Source organism: Lytechinus variegatus, chromosome 2 (genome assembly GCF_018143015.1).
Source record: "Lytechinus variegatus isolate NC3 chromosome 2, Lvar_3.0, whole genome shotgun sequence".
In the NCBI taxonomy this organism is placed as follows: Eukaryota; Metazoa; Echinodermata; class Echinoidea; order Temnopleuroida; family Toxopneustidae; genus Lytechinus; species Lytechinus variegatus.
The window spans coordinates 1,441,356-1,462,102 of NC_054741.1; the positions used below are offsets into that span (position 1 = coordinate 1,441,356).

Sequence of the window (20,747 nt, forward strand, 5' to 3'; positions counted from 1 at the left end):
ATTACAAAGTAGTCTCATGGCTCAATGAATGTTGACATGTATTCTATTATTAAAGCATGGCTAATCAGAATAATGATTATCAAACCTCAATATTTTTTTCTCATCTTACCCCTATTAGGAACCATTTGAACTTTGTATCTGAGGAACTCGTCAACCCAACAAGGTTTGTTGTACTTTTATTTCGCTTTGTCGAATGTGTTTTGGGTAGAAATTTATGGTCTTGTAGCATTCTGTCTCACATGTTAATTTATATCCAGTGGCCCGTGCTCTGAACTCCAATCTAAATTGGCCATTGTCTAGCTCTGTGCTAAAATTGTGGGAAGCTAAAATGATAACATTTCTTTTTACAATGTTTGATCATGATGCTTGTGTTTATTTTGTTCTTTCCCAATGCCTCTATTATTTAGGATACTATTTTAGCTATTATTATCAGACAGTTATTACTGACTGAAGTGTTAGTTGTGCTGAGCCTGCAATGATGGAGATTTGTGTAAAAAAATGAAATTGACAAATGATATACCAATCAAAAGCTTATTACCTACAAAACACAGCAGTGCAAGCTTTGTGCATTTTTTCTATGCTTTGATACCAGCCAAGTACTATGCATTGCTGTACTATGTAGCTTATACATTTCATATATCAATTTAACTTTTAGTGGTGTGGGTCTTTAAAACAACAACTTGGGACCAGTGTTTGAATCAAACTCTTGTACAGAATACAGGCCAGTAGATCCTAAATGAAACCTGTGTCTTCTTTGTTAATTGATTTTTTTTAGAAACCTGCCTCTTGCCATCGCTATCGGTATTCCTCTGGTAGCACTCTTCTATCTCCTTGTCAATGTGGCTTACTTCACAGTGATGTCACCTCAAGAGCTTCTGACCTCCAATGCAGTAGCAGTGGTAAGTCCTAAACCACAGATAGAGTCAAGACTAGGCCTTATTAGACCATCCATTGCTGGTCCAGGAGCCTATTTCATAGATAGGCCTTATTAGACCATCAATTGATGATCCAGGAGACTATTTAATAGATGGAGTCAAGACTGGGCCTTATTAGACCATCCAATGCTAGTCAAGGAGCCTATTTCATATTAGATGCAATTGTGATAACTTTGCTGGTATGATATCTTCATCAGGAACCTTGATTCTTATTGCCCGCTTAGCCCTGTTAACACAGTCACAAAGTTGTGATAATTATGAAATAGATGAAAAGAATTTAAAAGAGCATAAAAAATTAAAGCATCATTAACTTGCATCTTCTATTAGGAGATAACTAGTTTTATAATTTTTTTAAAGGGAACCCAAGATTAATTTTGATTTGACTTTCAGTCACTTTAATACTGAAAACTGTTTTAAAAATGAAAAGTATTTGGTGATGTTGATGGAAATATGTTGTTTTATCATTAACAATGGTCATTAGTAGTGAACCTCATTCATGGTAACACAATACAGTATTTATTTATATTCTTTGTTTTTGGTCTGCCTTTTCATTAGTGAAAATACTCGAGTGATTTTGGTTTTAACGAAAAGTATTTATTTAATTTGGTGTCTTGTTTTCGCTTACCAGTATTATCAACACTTCATGTCTGTTCGTTCCCATGGCCTTCAATCTATGGGGAAACCATATTATTTAAAAAGTTCAATCAAACATGAATTTATTTGCACCTCTTGTAACAGAGTCCCGTATAATTTTCATGAATTAGCATTTTAAAATGAAAGTATTTCATGTTTACAGACCTTTGCTGAGCGTACGCTTGGACCCATGGCCTTTATCATACCAATCTTTGTTTGCTTCTCAACGTTCGGCTCTGCTAATGGCAATTTATTTGCATCTGGAAGGTAGGTTCAAACAGTCAAACTAGAAAGGAAATCTAATAATAATAATTTTCTTCAATATAAAATGATCAGATTTCTCTTACAGTGCACCTTTACAGTTAATACTTGTGATACACTTTTTTCAGGAGAAAAGTATGTTGTATGATTTTTTCCTGTATTGATAAGCCTTAGCGTAATCAAGGCTGCAAAGTTCATGAACCTTTAGTCAAATTAGTGGGGGGGGGTTTGTCTTGATTACTTTATTTTTATGTTAAAATATTTGATATTCCTTAACTTTTGTATATTGATAATAAATCAGAAATATAATTAAACTTAGAATTATAGATAGAATTGAAATTTCCTTTAATCTACCTGATGCTACTGTATTTGAAAGACCCCCAAACTTTGGCAATGTTCTTTTATTCTAAAGCAAGTTTAAAACAAATATTTGGGTAGTCTTCTGAATTATCGTAAACCTGCAATATAATTCATCTCATTCATCTAAAATTAAAATCAGAGGAAGTGTTTTTTTCTGAAACAAGAAGCAAGAAATATGAGACATCAGTCTGTTCACTTTCATTTAGCATTCTATTTCATTGGGTTAAAGGCATGTCAACATTCTTGGGCTTGTTTTATTCATCCACTATTCATTGAAGAGTGGGATCATGAAGCTTTATGAATTATTTATAGTACTAGGTCATCACACATACTTGACAGATGCATGAACCTGAATATATTGGATTGGTTAAATATTTACGTACAGGTCATGAAAAAGAAATATTTCAATAAAGAGCTAAATCCCAATAGTAATCATTAAAGAGATTGAGTATTAAATTTTGTGGACGTTTGCAAGAAATCTGAGGTGTGGGACACTGCATGTTGTGCGTGGATGCAATAGTCTTTCAAGTGGAAACCCTTCAAATCATATTTCATAAGCATCAGTTCATGTTTTAGCAATACGTAAAAGGGTGATTATTTTCCCTGAGTAGACTCCAGTGTAATCTTAATAAGCATCCATATGGACACTTAGTCTGCTGTGCAAACGTTTCACTCAAGTTAAGGGTCTGAATGTGCAGCATATTAATGTCCTGTGTATCGAAGGCTCTCTCGCTTGGTCTTGAATTGAAACAGCAAGTTTTGTACGTGATAGTCTTTGCATGGAGACCCAATTGGTAATCAGACTTTCAATAGGGTCTGTGCCTGCAGACTAATGGACACTTGTGACTATAGTCCTCAATATCACAGCAATTTAGGGACAGATTGGTTTCAAATTCTCAGATGATTCATGTCATGTTTGCAATTACGATCACAGCATTAGCTGCAAGAAAAAGAATATATTTAGATCTTGAATGAAGTCAAACAATCCCTTTAATACTATAAAGCGCATATCTCCAATTTTCTTTTTATTAATGTTGAAATCATTGGGTTTGAGTATTCATTCTACACCTTTTATGCCTTGCTTTATTGGGTAGTTAACGAATTTGATCTGTTTTATTGAGTGGTTTATTAGCATGGTGTGATTTTAATTGAGTGCTTTTCTACGAGACTGGCAGCCAGCAAGATTTCAAAGTTAATGTTATGTTTTCTCCCTCTTCCCAACAATAGCTCTTAGAAACCATACCTCAACTTTCTGAATTTAGAGGGGAAAATAAAAATTTTACTGCCCTGAGCTTTTCTTTCTTTAGATTTTACTGCTATTTTAATGTTTGACACTACACACATCTATGAGAAATACTGATTCTTTCTTACTATTGAATAAAATAAACTCCCTTTTTAGTTAGATAGTTCTGGATAACAAATACAATCATCAGTAAGAATTCCCTGCCCCACAATATATTTCTAAATATTATCAGACATAATTGGCAAGCACATTGTTTCCATTGTTACCAAGCAAACCGCATCATTAATTGATTCAATAATCCCCATACCAGCAAATCCACTAACCCTCCAGCTGTGATCAGAAAACATCATTCACCATTTCTTCGATGGAGGGATTATAGGAATTATGTGAGAGATGATACTTTCCATGAAAGCTTTGAATTAAATTTACATTATTTTGTCCTTGATGTGTGTATCTTGCTTCCATTGTTGTGGGATCTACCGACTGTGTTGTAACCAAAGACAAACAAGCAAACTGATTATCAATTTAGGTCTTGTGAGTGATCGCATTGTTCTAGGTCATAATATGATGTCTTTGAAATACTATAGATTTTGTATGTTTTATTTTGATATGCTCTTTGTGAATTTGATGCATATTGGAAATTAAAGGAAGAAATGCAATTTTATGCTGAAAGATAGAAATTCGACAATAAATAGGAAAAAAAATCCTGCATTTTTTATAAAGTAAAGAATAATATGTATAGGAAATTAATTGATTGTGTTATTTCATTATTAGTTTATTTTTTTACTGTATTCAGAATTGTTTTAATATTTTGTTTTGCTGTATTTGTTCTATTCCCCCCACTCCTTTTTCTAATTTCTTCTCTTACATGTTTTTTCATCCCCCTCCTCTCTCTCACACCATTCCCTTCTTTCTTCCTCTCATATTCACTTTCACCTTCTCCCTTGTCATCTGTCTTTTCTACCTTCCTTCCCTTCCCCTCCCTCCCTTCCCGTCTGTCTCCTTTTCTTCTCTTGAATTCTCCCCCCTTCCTTCCCACTCTCCCATTCTTTCTTCCCTTGTCCTCCTCCCCCACTTACCCTCCCTCCCCTCCCCCACTTACCCTCCCTCCCTCCCCTCCCCTCCCCCACTTACCCTCCCTCCCTCCCCTCCCCTCCCCCACTTACTCTCCCCCTCCCTCCCCCACTTACTCTCCCTCCCTCCCCCACTTACCCTCCCTCCCTCCCCTCCCCCACTTACTCTCCCTCCCTCCCCTCCCCCACTTACTCTCCCTCCCTCCCCTCCCCCACTTACCCTCCCTCCCTCCCCTCCCCTCCCCCACCTACTCTCCCTCCCTCCCCTCCCCCACTTACTCTCCCTCCCTCCCCTCCCCCACTTACTCTCCCTCCCTCCCCTCCCCCACTAACTCTCCCTCCCTCCCCTCCCCCACTTACCCTCCCTCCCCTCCCCTCCCCCACTTACTCTCCCTCCCTCCCCTCCCCACTTACCCTCCCTCCCCTCCCCCACTTACCCTCCCTCCCCTCCCCCACTTACTCTCCCTCCCTCCCCTCCCCCTCTTACTCTCCCTCCCTCCCCTCCCCCACTTACCCTCCCTCCCTCCCCTCCCCTCCCCCACTTACCCTCCCTCCCTCCCCTCCCCTCCCCCACTTACTCTCCCTCCCTCCCCTCCCCCACTTACTCTCCCTCCCTCCCCTCCCCCACTTACCCTCCCTCCCCCCACTCCCTCTCTTTCTATGCTCGATCTCGTTTGGTCTTTGTCTGTTTCTGTTGTCTTTCTCTCTCCCTTTCTGTCTCTGTTGCTCTTTATCTCTCTCTATACCCACTCACTCCATCCTCCTACCCCTCCCCCCTCTTTCTCTCTCATTCTCCTTTCTCTCCATTAGATTACCATATGCTGCTGGTAAAGAAGGCCATCTTCCTCAAGTACTGGCCTTCATTCACATGGACAAGTACACCCCTAGCATTTCACTTATTACCACGGTAAGTAAAATGAAATGTTGAATCCTTGGTACTAAAATTAGAACATCCATCTTTCTGTCTATCCCATTTTTAAACACATTTTTACAGGTATCTGTAACCCATAGACGTGCAGACCTCTGGTAAGGTCAAAATTAGTATTCTCTTTATGCTCTTTAAACTGGCAACAATCATTAATCTTCTTTTCATTTTCATATTTATAAAGCATGAAATACGGATATAACACAGGTCAAATTTAATGAATCAAGAACAAAGTTTATAATAAGTTGCCACCTACAGTTTTAAACAGTGATTTTCATCACAAAATGTATGATGATTTCAAATCAATTGTTGGTTTTCTGATAATTAAGTCTATGTTTAACCCCAGACCATGGGAGGGGGGGAACCTGTCTCCCCCTAAATTTGAGATGGGGGATGAACCCCCCTAATTTTTTGTTGATAACCTTTTTTTTTGGTGATCCCCCTAAAATTTATGTTAATAACATATTTTTCTTTATTTGCTTGTCAAATTTGTTACCTGTCTCCATCCCAAAATTTCACAGGTGGACCCCCCCTCTAAATTTTTAGGCTTCCGCCGCCAATGCCCCAGACTAAACAAGATTTTAGTCCACACGTCTATGGAATTAACTAATATCCAGGGGCGGTATTCTGAGGTCATTTTATCTTTAAAATATTTTATTTTGTCTCTTAAAATGAAATTGGTATTCTGAGATGACATTTTATCTCCGAGATAAAATTTTCAATTTTATCTTGCGTAACTATAGATGATACGCAATAGAACAGTGCTTGCGTAGACATACCCATCGCGTATCTGGGTATTGCAACGCGGATGATGTGCTTGCGCTCATGTTACTTTGAGGAAAACTTAAAAGAGGGTAGGGGCTATTTTATCTCCGCAACGTTGATTTCACCAATATTTCTAGGTGAATTAACCCCAAATTTTGACATGAAAATGAAGAAAAAATATAGATTTATTGAGAATAGCACCTTAACATTATTCCTGTACAATCAGAAAGTATTCCATAGGATATTTCTTGACTAATATTGCCTTTGAAATGATGCTTGAAAAGATGCGATGGAGACTTCGAAAAAAGATGAGAGTATTGTCCTTTTTGTTAAAAAGAAATCTCTGTAACTAGACGCGTAAGCGTATTTTAAGTCAATAAATTAACGCAATCTGTCCCCTTTGACACACCTGGCCGAATGGATTTTAATTGGTTGAGTGACACGAGAGAGCTATAAAAGCGCGTTTCTAATTCGATATTGATTAAAAAGTAGGTGTGTCGTACAGAGATAAAATGAAGATAAAATTGTTCTCAGAATACCAATTCGGAGAGATTTTAAGGGTATTTTATCTCACTGATTTTAACGGTGATAAAATATTTTATTTCATCTGAGATAAAATGGATCTCAGAATACCACCCCAGGATTGTAAAGCATGTTTTAAAGCTTGTATGAATTTCCATGTTTAAATGATCACTGCATGAAGGTCAAGTACCACTAAAAGATAATTATTGACTGATTAATAAACCGGATGGCACCTGGCACTTATTAAATCTAATCTCCCTCAATCACTCTTGCTACATGTAGGTTTTACCTGGTTTGATATGGTGGTTTTGGGCGGTGGCTCATTGTCCCTTCCCCTCTTGTCAAAATTAACAGCTGACAGCTGTGGTTTGATTCTACAGCATTTCGGGATACTTTTAGTGTGTCTTTGAATTGCACCCTCTGACCTCCATGAGAGCACTTGCCTTCTTCAGCTCGCAGTAGATCATAGTCTCTGGACATGCCTATCTGAGCCAAGAGTACTTGAGAATTGCATGAATGCTTTCCACCCATGCTTTCTGAATAGTATGTAAAGAATTTCAAGCTCACAATGGTCGTTTCCACTGTTGACAATAGGTATTCTCTGATAATTTCCTTTAAAAGCCAGGAAATCATTTTGGTAAAATTCAATAATGGGAATATTATTGATTATCATCTTATCATTCTTTGGTAAAAATTGATAATGGGAATATTATTATCATCTTATCATTCTTACACTCAAATCTCAAAAACATGAATTTATTATATTTTGTTGTTTGTTCTTTGCAGAGTACCATAGCAGTTCTGATGTTAATCCCTGGTGACTTTGATACGCTAATCAACTACTTCAGTTTTGCTACGTGGTTCTTCTACTCAGCCACGGTCTCTGGCTTACTATATTGGAGGTTTAAATACCCTGATTTAAAAAGACCCTTTAAGGTAAGATTCAGTAATCATCCACTAAGGTGGTAACCCAGCCAGGTAGTAAATGACAGGCAAATTCCACCTAAATTTTGAGTCAGTTTTTAGGAATATTATATAAAAACTATGCAGAAAATTATGTTTGTAATGAGGATTAGAGAATAGTACTAATAATAAATAGAAGATGAGCATGGTGTGATAGTGCTTGTAACTATTATACCATGCTCATTTTTGTCTCACCTGCGAAGCAGAGTGAGACTATAGGCGCCGCTTTTCCGACGGCGACGGCGGCGTCAACATCAAATCTTAACCTGAGGTTAAGTTTTTGAAATGACGTCATAACTTAGAAAGTATATGGACCTAGTTAATAAAACTTGGCCATAAGGTTAATCAAGTATTACTGAACATCCTATTAGAGTTTCATGTCACATGACCAAGGTCAAAGGTCATTTAGGGTCAATGAACTTAGACCATGTTGGAGGAATCAACATCGAAATCTTAACCTGAGGTTAAGTTTTTGAAATGACGTCATAACTTAGAAAGTATATGGACCTAGTTCATGAAACTTGGACATAATAGTAATCAAACATCACTGAACATTTTGTGCGAGTTTCAGGTCTAATGATTAAGGTCAAAGGTCATTTAGGGTCAATGAACTTTGGCCGAATCAGGGGTGTCTGTTGAATTACCATCATAACTTTGAAAGTTTATTGGTCTAGTTCATTAAACTTGGACATTAGAGTAATCAAGTATCACTGAACATCCTGTGCGCGTTTCAGGTCACATGACCAAGGTCAAAGGTCAATGAACTTTCTCTGAATTGGATGTATCTGTTGAATTACCATCATAACTTTGAAAGTTTATGGATCTGATTCATGAAACTTGTACATAAGAGTAATCAAGTATCAATGAACATCCTGTGCGAGTTTCAGGTCACATGATCAAGGTCAAAGGTCATGTAAGGTCAGTGAACTTTGGCCATGTTGGGGTTTTTTGTTGAATAACCATCATATCTCTGTAAGTTTATTGGTCTAGTTCATAAAAAGTGGACATAAGAGTAACCATGTATCACTGAACATCTTGTGCGAGTTAGAGTAGTATTCAAAGTCAGCACTGCTGCTATATTGAGCCGCGTGACGCAGGTGAGACGGCCAGAGGCATTCCACTTGTTCATAGTTTCTTGCCCCAGTCACATTTGACCAAGCCATCCAAAGACAATGGATGCAGTAGAAATTTTATCTTACAAAATTGTTATTGTTTACAAGGTTTTATTTGTTTTGTCCTTAATGATATAGAAAAAAATCATCTTAGCTTTGTAAAGTGAATTGTCTCTTTTCATCTTGTTAAAGGTAATGTACTCTTGAATTTGAATATTGTTTAACAATGCAATACTTTTCCAAGTATTGTGGCTCTGAATCTGTCTCTCCTATTTAGATCTTTTTTTTATTTGCTTTTTTGACAAATTTAGTTTATTCTAGTGTTCTTACTGGGATAAATTCATTGCATACAGTTGTGGACAAAACTGTCATTACATTCATGAAATAGTAGGACCAATCTCTAAACATACATTATACTCACATTCACCAACAGAGGGCATTATTTTTTGTGGACTGTGCTCCAGTGTTATTACTTAAACATATCGTGGTACGACGATAGTTCATTCAAAGCTGTAATGTTTCTCACCACAGAGGGAGGTGTTTATAATTGTCAGTTGAGTGACTTGAGTCTATGTAATGTGTGAATTGATATCATTTGATGAGGTTTTATTTGATATTTCAAGGAAATGTCTTGGGTTGTTAGTAAGCCACCAGGTGACATTCAACTGTAATTCCTCTCCAAGTGACTTGATAGTTATGATGAATTTCTTATTGAAGAGCACCAATGTATTATCAACTTCAAGAGAGGAATACTTGCCAACTTGAGCAATTTTAAATCCAAACTCCTTTATGATGGAAAAGCAATAGACTGTTGCAACTGCCATTCTTTGAATGAAAATAATTCAAAAGATGCAGACATGAATAATGAATAAATGATGAACAATAGAATAAATGAATGAATTTATAAAGTATGATGTAGACACCCTACCAAGTGTCTTTGCTGCATCTTTTAGCAGGAAGACAGTAATCAAGACACAAAGCATCTTTACTGCAAATTTCACTCATTTCTCATTCTCACACTAGTTCAATTCTGTTCTTTGCGTTACATCATTACCATATCATTTCTCAATTATTAACTGTAACAGATTTTAATGAATGTTTTATTAACGCTTCCTTCCTTTCAGGTGCCTATTATTTGCCCCATCATCTTCGTCATAGCGTCAATTTACCTGGTGATTGCGCCAATCATCAACGAGCCTTTAATAGAGTTCCTCTATGCCTTCCTTTTCATCATTGCTGGATTGATTTTCTATTTTCCCTTCATCAAGTACAGATACTCACCTAAATTTATGGGTAAGCTGATAAAACTGATCTTTTCTCGTCTTGTTCTGCATGAGACTGTTTCACAAGTAATAACATTGATAATCATAATTATCATAATGCTGATGATGATGATGATGATGTTGATGGTGGTGGCGATGGTGGTGGTGGTGATGATAATGATGATGATGAAGACGACGACAATAATGACGATACTGATGATGATGATGATGATGATAAGTGTGACTTATGAAGCGCCAAATACACTCTGTGGAGTGCTCATTGCGCATTAAGAAATTAGGTGAAAAGAAAGGTTTTAAGAACATTTTGAAGGACTCAACAGAGATACAATTTTTGATGTCTTCAGGAAGTCTATTACACAGTATGGGGCATGCATGAGCAAAGAATCTTTTTCCTCAAGTTTTTGAAACTTTTTTAACCATAAGTGAACCAGATGTTTAAAAGTTAGAAACCAAGTTAGTCTGTCATTATTGATTAAAGGAAGATTGTATTGGGGCACTGATCCATGAATGCAATGAAAGGCGAGCAACAAAACGGTTAAAGTTATCGGATCTTGATAAGATGCAAGTGCAGTGAATTAAGAATAGGAGTAATATGTATATTTGACAAAATGAAAACATGAAGCTCCAGCATTTTAAGTCACAAGTGTAACTTAAGGGTGACTTTAGTTTGACTGAAGAGAGAGAGAGAGAAAAAACTGATTCGTATGGATTCATCCAATGTTATATGTGTGTTTGTGTGTCACTCTGTGAAAATCACCAAGCGAAATATCCAACTATTTGCAAATTTCAAAAACAATAGAAATTAAATACCATGCTCCACTCTCTTCTTATAAGTAATTATCTGACAAAAATATTTGAATGAATTATTATTTGATTTTGAGTCTTACATGCTCTCACAAATTGTTACATCAGAACTTCGTAAATTTTGTCTCAAAAGTAGTGCGAGACTCCAAAGAAAAAAAGCCAAGAAATGACATGTCGACTTCTTTTAAAGTTTTCGCGTTGTGAACACTTTTGCATGAAACGTTGAGATGCAAGACGGATTTTGATTATTTTCGCCTCAAAATCGATGTAACATGGGAAGAGTTAGATCACACCCTGTATTATGCAAACAATGGCCCAAAGTTACAATTGATAAGATCGATTCCTTTGTCTTACCCCCTTTTTGATACATTATAATGATTGATGTCAGTCATAAGTCTGACCAATTGATCAATCAATTACAAAATTTATTTGAACTCTTGATATACTTGAAAACAATCGTATGATCGATATCAGTGATTTTTTTTCTATTGCAAGCACTGACCAAGAATAACAATTGATTGTAAGATTGTTGGCAACTCTTTATCTTGCTGGAAAAACGATATTATTTTTGCAGACCTATTGATTGTCTTGATTTTTAACTTTCAAAATGGCCTAAAATTGGGACACTGTGACACGGCAGGAAGTAATTCCTCAAAAAAAGCTGTGTGCACCGAGAAGGTAGCCTAGCTTAGCCGGGTAATAATAGCAGGGCCCGCTGGGAGAACAGTTTTCGGAACTGAAGTGGCTACCCTGGGTAAATATACCTTTATTATTATCATTATTATTATTTCTGAAATTTTATGTGAGGAAAAATTCATGGCCTCGTCCCCCCCCACCACACCGCTGCCCTCAATACATCTCATATAGCCATCTTTTTGGAGTTAAAGTTGCTAAAATTCATGAACTTCATGGGGCTCTGCCCTTGAACCCCCGGCCATGGGTTTCCAGATTCTCCATTTCTAAATGTTGGCAGGTATGGAAGTGACATCAGTCATAAATATAACCAATATTTATAATCGATTGTAAGATTGGTCATAAATCTTTAAACATGAGGGGAGTCTTTGGACAAGGAGAGATTGTTGAGGGCTTTGTCTTGTTGGGATTTCCTTGCACTATCCACTTTAAACACAAAGTATGGGGAAATGGCTATAGAGGTAATAAGTTTGATTAAAAAAAAAAGAATGCTCAGAGCCAATTGACAATTCAGAGAATCAAATACGGAAGAAATTACATTTTTAAAGATCACATCTTTCCAGATATTTATGATGAAATGATTCCTGGAATTTTCTGTGGCCAGGAGCCAACAATGGATTTTTAATAAACCATTGTATTTCCTTTTTCCTTTTTTAAATATTATTCGAAATATATAATCCAGTGTATAACTGGCCAATTGCCCTCTACCAATAGTGTATCTCACTGATATTAAATTACTCTGTTAGATCTAGAATTTGTAGAGCTCTATTAGTTTATCATTTTTCCATTGACCCTAATAGTCCTGGGGTGTTTTTATTCTTTTCACGCTTGGGGGGAGGGGGGGAGATTGCCTTCCCCTAAGATCTTCACTGCATAGCATATGATTGAATCCTCAAAATTGTTGCATAATTGTATTTCAAGATAATTCTAGCATGAAATAGTATTTAAAAAAAAGTAAGAATGCATTATTAGTATATATACTAAATCTATAAGATAAGTGTGTTTGGATGAATGTTATTTAACAGAATGATGACATTTTATTAAGAGAGGGCAGTGGGTATGATAATATGGTCACTATACAATCCTAACATTTTAATGTAAGAACAGGAGTCTAAAATTAAGGCAAGATTTAAGGTATATAATTGGAATAACTTCATATTGCTTTGTTAATGCACCACAGGAAAGGAAAGTTTTATCAAAAGTACCTGAAAATTGTGATTTTCAATATTTTCTCATTAAAGAGAAATGCCAGTAGTTGCATTAAACACTGATTTCATGAGAAAGTCTGTAAAACAAGGCTTAATTGTCAGTTTATCATCGAAGATCTAGACCTGGTACAGTTACATTAACTGAACTTTGTGAAATCTTGAAATCTACGCTGCAAAATGTTCATACTGAAGATCACCAACACAGATAGGCACACCTGGGACAGTGTATTATTATTGCTGGAATAAAGACCCGACGGAAGTGACAGAATTCGCGCTTATTTTGCTTATTTCTCAGCAATTACACAATTTCTTCCAGAATCCTTTGGCACATATTTTTTATTCATACAAACAGCCACGTGGGTGGTCATTATATTAGATTCTGTAAAAAGTCATTTTGAGATCGTTACCAAAACTGGAATTTATCTTTAAAATCAAATTAGCAGATTGATCATTATTTTTTAATGGAATTTAGAAATCTTTTTAAAGTTATTTAAAAGTGTATTAATCACACTTTTAATTTTCTGGAGGTAATGAATTAAAGGAGCGTGTGAATAAACTAGAAAAATAACACAAACGAGTTTGAATGAAATATGATTTCAAAGTATTTGTGTTAATTACATCATGGCTGCATTTGGGATACAAATATGACAAGACTAATATGAACATCAATATGGTTTATGTCCTATTGACCTCTTCCTCGAGACATGTACAAAACAAAGAAGGAAATAATGAAGTAGAAATACCATGATAAAATGTCTTCGATTCACAGTAGGGGGATTCCCTTCACAGAATGGTTTTCGTCCAGGTTTCGCATTTCATGACTATTTTTGGTTGCGATGAGAAGCAAGTCTAGGATCGATTGCATTCAGGATACTGTTGTGTATCAGTTGACATTTCCTATTGGTCACAAGTTTATAATCCTTGAGGCGGTGTCACAAAGCTTAGGGATTGATCGTATAGTTGATCAGTATGCTTGATTTGTACATAATGATGAATGGAATCAGTCGTAATAATCAACCCTACATTCAAGTACTATGTTTTGTGATGCTTTACAATGAAGGAAGATGGTATTGAAAAAGTAATGTTTAACAGAAACAAGGAAATGAAGTAATGTTGATTTGTTCAGCGTGTTTACCAATGGGTATAAAACACATTTATGTTGGCTGTTGAAATAAGAACTTTTAAGTAGAGAAGTGATTGACTAATCCAATGGTAACAATAAAACAATTTGAAAAATATTTTTGCTTTCAAAGTTTTATAAACACATTTGTTAATATTCTCATAGTATTGATGAAATCAAACTTGAGTCAACCTAGTAGATCACATGTTATAGAGGGAAAAATGCTCACTCAGGCACTAAATACAGATTATTTTAATCGTTCAATATAAGAAAAATCCCCCAAAATAATTATTTTAAGTGAAATTAAAAGAAAAAGATCTTAAATGAATACAATGATTTATTTGGTACAGTGAGTTGTTCACTTTCGGTGTTGTTGCAGGTGTTGGTGTTTGTTGGTGTTGAAGAACAATTCATATTACCTTTCAATGCTTCAACACATAATCACTGGATAATTTCAAGTTTGGTGTTGGAGTTTGAAGAACAATTCAGATTGCCTCCCAATACTCCCAACACCTACATGTAAACAGTGGATGATTTTAGATTACTTCGGAAACATATTTCTGTCTTGATTTTGTCTTTTATTTCAACTTCTTTCTCTTCTTTTTTTGTATGCAACTCACTAATAACTTCAGTATATTTTCATTTAACTTATTTTGAATTTGATTACAAAATTGTCTTTCTCTTTTTCATTAAAAAAAAAATGCAGATGCCTTTACGCTGCGGGTGCAGAAGCTGTTCAAAGTCGTTCCCACCGCCAAGCGATCATCATCATTGGCTAAATGAATCTAGCTGTGAGGTCATCATTGATACCACAGACTTCATTGGAATGTATTTAAAGATAGACTGCAATCAAAGATGGCAGTTGGAAATGACTGTCTATAAAAACACCATTTATAATATACTACATCTCATCAGATATTATGATATCAGCCAACATGCATGGTGTGCCCAATTGTTGAATTATTTGTAAATAAACTTATATACTCATCCTTCTGGGTTGAGCCACTAGTCAATTTAACCACTTAATTAACTTTAAGAAGATTTTATTTATTTTTACAAGAAGGAGAAGAGTATTAGATTATGAATTAGAAGTGAATATAATTGATGAGAAATCTGGCTTGAAAGAGAATGATTGAAGTAGGCCCATCATCAGTGCATCAATTGATGGTCGTTAACATGGCATTGCGTGTCAGAGAGTCCTTCAAGAGATCTTCAAGAACTTCCCGTGTCGAGTTGACTTGGATGCATCATGTCAGTATTAACGATTATCGCTTTGGTGGATTTCAGTGGAAACTGAACTGAGCAAGAAATAGGCTGGTTTCAGGTTTTGTACTGAAATTTGATAGACCAGATGACCGATGACTGTAGGTCGTCTCCAACGGACCTAATTGTAAAGATTGATTCCTAAACGAAGGGCACGTTGATTTCATTTTAAACATTGGTCACTGAATTACGCAACAGCAGCTCGACAGATGAAGCTTGCATATTTTAACATTGTCTACTAAAACAAGACCGTCCACTAAGAAAGCATATAAAGGTTACAAAATTCAATAGTCAATGAGTTAGCTTCCTTTTTGCAGTAATGGTAAATTTATTAATTAAAGAAAATATTCAAGCTCAAGTTCCTACCAGGTCTGGTAAGGTTAGGCTAAAAACAATACAAATGATTTATTGACATTCTATTCTGAAGAAAATCTTCAACATAATCATTCATGATGTATGTGACTAGTAAGCAAGATTATTACCAAAAGATATATTACATCGCTTTGGGATTGCCTGTGAATTGATATGTCATGGGACTCTTGTGACCCGGACTAGTTCTGATGAGATGAGGCCTTATAGCAGGTTACAAGATTTTGCAAGAAAAAGAAGAATTTGAGTAAATAATATATGTGATAGATGTAAGCTGTTGCATACCATGTGCTCTTCTTCATGTTTCATCTGTTTATATTTGTCTTCCTTTTCAATGAGGAAAGGAGATTTAAAGATTTAAAGGAGAAAGTGTGACAGGTTAAAGTTTTGTATTGTTGCTTTGGGGGGCTTTTTTGAACTTATTTTATTTTACTTTCCTTTCCAGTGAATTAAATTTCAATTCACTTTAAATATCTGTGTGTGATATCCAAAGACCTATTCTCCTGAATTTCTATTCCCCAACTCATGATAACCTATAAAATAGTAAAAAGAGGTATTTAAAAAAATACAGTAGGATATACATGCTTGTATGTCATCCAACAATATTCTTTATGTATATATTTTCTGTTCTCGTTTTTCGATTTTAACTCATAATATATTCCTAAGGAATATGTGGAACTGATACTAGAGGTGGCAGATATATAGATATCATAGTAGCCTAATGATGAAATATAACATATATTGTGAAATATATTCTCTTCAGTTGAGACGATAGTGTTTTAAAATCGTTATAGTAAGAAGGAAGTCATCTTTACAAGACTTTGGTATTATTGTTCTGCCCTGTATACCATCATTCAAAGAGACCATTCAAGAAAGACCTTGAGAAAATTTGAAATAACATATTTTTTTGTAAACTTATTTATTATTGAGTAAAAATGAATAGAATAGTTCATAGATATAATAGGTCATGGTTTATTTCCATGCCATTTTCTTGTGCTGCAATCAATACTAGGCCCGGTAAGGAGATAATAGCCATGTTCAGACGTAATTTACAAGTCGGAGTAAAAATCTATGGCACAGCAACTAAAATTCCAATGATATTCATGTTACTACGACCCTGAGTCCACACGATGGTTTTGGGAAGAAACTCCGGCCAATTCACCACAGCCTTCGTGGGGATCACCGTGGAGGGTTTGTGTAACTTCCAGACATCATAGGGTTGCTAATCTAGACAAAAATTTGTTGACACTCCAAGATCTTGTCTGCCCATGCAACATACTCTCACCAACTAATACTATTAGCGAGATCATACTGGAAAAAGTCAAGAATATCTTTGTTAGAGGAAGAGGTCGTGGTAAGTTCCCACGACCTTGTTAAAGTTGCCTTCATCTGAACACGGCAAATACTGATAAACAATCAGTTGAAATTTTGTCCGTCTTTTGCCATAGACAAAAGTTAAGCTTCACTGTACAATAGATACAATAGATTTTATCTTTTTGTCTAACAGGGTCCTGTTTTGAGAACTATATATGAAAAATAGATATATAATATTTGTTGTGCTGTACATGTAGGCTTAACGTTGTTTATAGGTCTATGGTATTACATACATGTCTTGTTTAATTTTTGTTAACAGATCAGATAGCAGTATCACGTTATATAGATATACATTGTTTTGTAAATATATTTTAAGCATGAAAACCATCCGTTCATGTTTTAGTTTCATAAAGGTAGTTATGCGAGTGTGGTGTTGTTGATTATGAATCAATTGTTTCAATCTATCTTGAGGATGTATATTGTACATTACCTGATGTAATGTTTTACTTTCATACATTGAGTTTGGTAGCACAAAGCCTAGCCATTGATCGTATGGTCGAGGTTTTACGATTGATGGTATATCATGGTCAATGCAGTAGGTGAATGAAACTTTGTACTACAATTATTGTTTTCGAGGCTTTGTGATAGGACCCCTGGTTCCTAACAGTACACTGGAAAGTCTTTTACATCAGTGCACATGCATTCCCAGTCAAGAGAGGGGCAATATCTCCCATCACAATAGTTTGGTTAAGAACGACCCGATGTGTATGTACCCTAGTAGTCTTCAGGCTCAGACATTTCGTTTTCAAAAAGTGCAGTATATAGAGTCTGAAATAGTGAGACTCTGTTCGCTCATTTAGTGTCGCTGGTTCTACTCTATTATTTGTCACAGACAGAGAGGTTGGAGTATAGTCTTCTTTCCAGACATGGTAAAATGCGTTAAAGTTGCTGTTTTGGGTCTACGCCTGCAGACTAATAACTGGGTGCAGGTGCTGCCTTTTCGGCATGAGCGAGGTGCATGTCGAAGGTTAGTGTACAGTATTAAACCCAGTTAATTTATGTACAATTTTCAGAATAATTAATGAATTAAATTAGGCAATTGTTTATAAATATACATTTATGAATAACTGTCATAGAATATGAAATTTTCACAACTGCATGTAAGATGTACATACCGTTTATACTACACATTTGAGTGTTGGTTTCTCCTTTTTTTTCCATAGCATGATTTGAAACAGATGAAATATTCTTGTGCTACAATATTAGTTGTACACTGTATATTGTTATATTCATAGGCATTGTTGCATTTAGAATGATGAAAAAGTGAAATCTCAATGCTTGAATTTTTCCACCATATCACATCCTACTCTACTATGTTCATTTTGCAGAAAATTGGAACTGAAATACATTGTTTTTTTATCAATCAGGTAGTCTCATACTTCCTTTTAAATCCAGCTACCCACTTTCTGACCAATGTTATCTGTAAAAAGCATTAGACATTTGCCAAATTTATTTAATCACATTATTAAATAACAGCAGAATTATTAATGGTCTACATACATATCAGAAAAAAAGAGAGCTTTATCCTGTTCATCAGTCCTTCCCCAAATCGTTCTTGATTGATGCGTATGGATCAGTGACATTTTCCAATTATCTTGTGAACAATTATGTGGCAACACCTATTGACATTTGAGCATGTCATTTTCTTATTACTTTTATTATGCAATGATTTGCATTTTTCCAATCACTTATTTTACAAGTCAAATCCTTTCACTTTATTTCATTCCGAGATGATATCTCTCTGAAGCAGAGAATAATTCTTGATAAGTATAAATCTGAAAGAATGATAGTTGAAGGCTTTATTGTGCAATACCATTTTCCCACCAATGAAATCCATTATTTTTGTTGAGAATTCTCAGTTTTGCGAGTATTTAAGGAGAAAAGCACCAAAGAAATTCCAATGCTTGTATTAAGAGGCAAAGCCTCTCTAATCCTTCTAGAATTTCCTTTTCAAATAGTTGATAAGTGAAATTTTACAGTTTTTTCATGACATAGGAGTAATTCTTAGCAAAAGATAGAGTATTCAGCCTTAATGTTCCCCACTATTTGCCCTTTAGATAGTTAATCACAATTTCAATTATATGAACTGCAAATATTTGTTCAAAAACATTTTTGAGGGTCACTCTATTAGTCAAGATTTACTTACCATTTATTTTCTCAAAAGCATGTATTTAGCAATCATTTCACTCGCATTGGCCTTCAATATTTCTTTTATGAAACTCCATGTAAAATGTTGTAAAGGGAAAATTGTTTTTCTACTTTGTTGTGTATTGCTGTGATAGGAATATAGTGAATTTGTGTGATATCATTCAAGTGGGTCTATATTACAAGACTACACTACTCAGAGTGTTGCATTATGGGTAATGAACCTGGTCAGGTATGAGTAGAAGAGGACTTGAGGTGGTGCTTTAATACCAGGCTGCTGGTTCATGTTAGCTTTAAAGTTACATTGCCTGTAATGTCTTGGTGTTACGAGGAAATGATTAATGGAAATTGTCAGTTTGGATTCTGCGGGTGGTTTTCTTGTATTTCCCCTTCAATATTTATCTTTCATTCTGACTTGGAATACAATATACGTGACTATTGCTTCGGTGAATTCATCTCTAGTGTAGAATTCTTTTGATTGCTATTAAAGTACTTATGTATCCAAGGGAGTTAATCACTATTAGTTATAAGCTACTGAAATCCTTTAACCTGATTGGCTGAGTTGTTATGATAAGTCTTTTTGAAACTACCCAGATCAATTGCAAGTCTTTGTAAGACAGCCTTGCAGGTGTGCTCTCCACCCCCCCCCCAACTCTTGAGAATTTGAGAAGTAAGTTGAGTACAGTACGGTACGCTACATTGAAGCAGAAGCAGATGGTTTTCTACCGTAAAAGAATGGGGGAAATCCCTGAAGAGAAATTTGAAATAGATAAATTGTAAAATCCATACTTATTCATATCCATCATGCAAAGAATTACACGAGTGCAGAGGAAATTGAATGAATAATGAATAAGCTTAAAAATGTCTCTTCCTTTTTAAACAAGTAAATTCAATATAGATACTAATTTCAAGAGGTAAAAGTTGGAAAGAATTTTATTATTTCACATTTGAGAGACTTTGTGGAGTTAATAGGCTCAGAGACAATGAAGTGCAAGCAGATGGCTTCTACCAGACAAAAAGGGGAAATCCCTGAATGTGGCGATGTATGTTGAATTGATCATAATTGTTCAACTTCAGATTTCAAAGTCTTTATCCTTTATTTTCAATGGAAGAGATTGCACAGAATGAATATAATCACCAAACTGATATCAGTTTTCATGTAGTTATTTTGTTTACTATAATTCAAACTTAAGAGCGATAGGTTTGTAATTCAATATCACTGAGTAATATGCTGCAGTCTGAAGACCAACCCACTTTACTTAGGCCCACTGCACGCCACACCACTCCGTTACAGTCTCATTTTAAAAAGAGATTTGTGCAGTTTCACTCAAAATATCAATTCCACTAAATGACGACATTGAAATGGAAATGTCAATTGATTTGTTTCTTCAGAAGAAACTAAGTAAATTTCACCTTTGGCATTGATGGCCTACCATAGGTCATACTGTTTGCTCTAATTAACTAAGAAAAATTCAATTCAGTTTAATTTCAATTTAAAGTTTATTAAAAACATGAGTCGCAGCCAAATGGCTGAATTGGTCATCTATACAAAGTACAAATAATGGACTCATTACATATTTCAAACATCAACATTTGTAAATACTGAGAGAAGAATAAAAAAAGCCCCGAGAATGCAAATCTTTGCTGTTATTCTTTATAACATTGCTAACAATTACAAATGAAAAAAAATCTTGTT

The 20,747-nt window shown here is 35.4% G+C and overlaps 1 protein-coding gene across 2 annotated transcripts in view; it reads left to right on the top strand.

The window, feature by feature from the left end:
* Window positions 1-20,054, top strand: part of LOC121407026 (b(0,+)-type amino acid transporter 1-like) — a 50,833-nt gene extending 30,779 nt beyond the window's left edge. For both annotated transcript variants that reach the window (XM_041597920.1, XM_041597921.1), the window contains exons 7-13: window positions 119-163; window positions 776-899; window positions 1,732-1,835; window positions 5,316-5,412; window positions 7,504-7,653; window positions 9,917-10,085; window positions 14,607-20,054. In XM_041597920.1, coding sequence (XP_041453854.1) covers window positions 119-163; window positions 776-899; window positions 1,732-1,835; window positions 5,316-5,412; window positions 7,504-7,653; window positions 9,917-10,085; window positions 14,607-14,683 — 766 coding nt within the window. In that variant the 3' untranslated portion in view covers window positions 14,684-20,054. The remainder of the gene's footprint in view (window positions 1-118; window positions 164-775; window positions 900-1,731; window positions 1,836-5,315; window positions 5,413-7,503; window positions 7,654-9,916; window positions 10,086-14,606) is intronic.
* The last annotated feature ends 693 nt before the right edge of the window (window positions 20,055-20,747 follow it).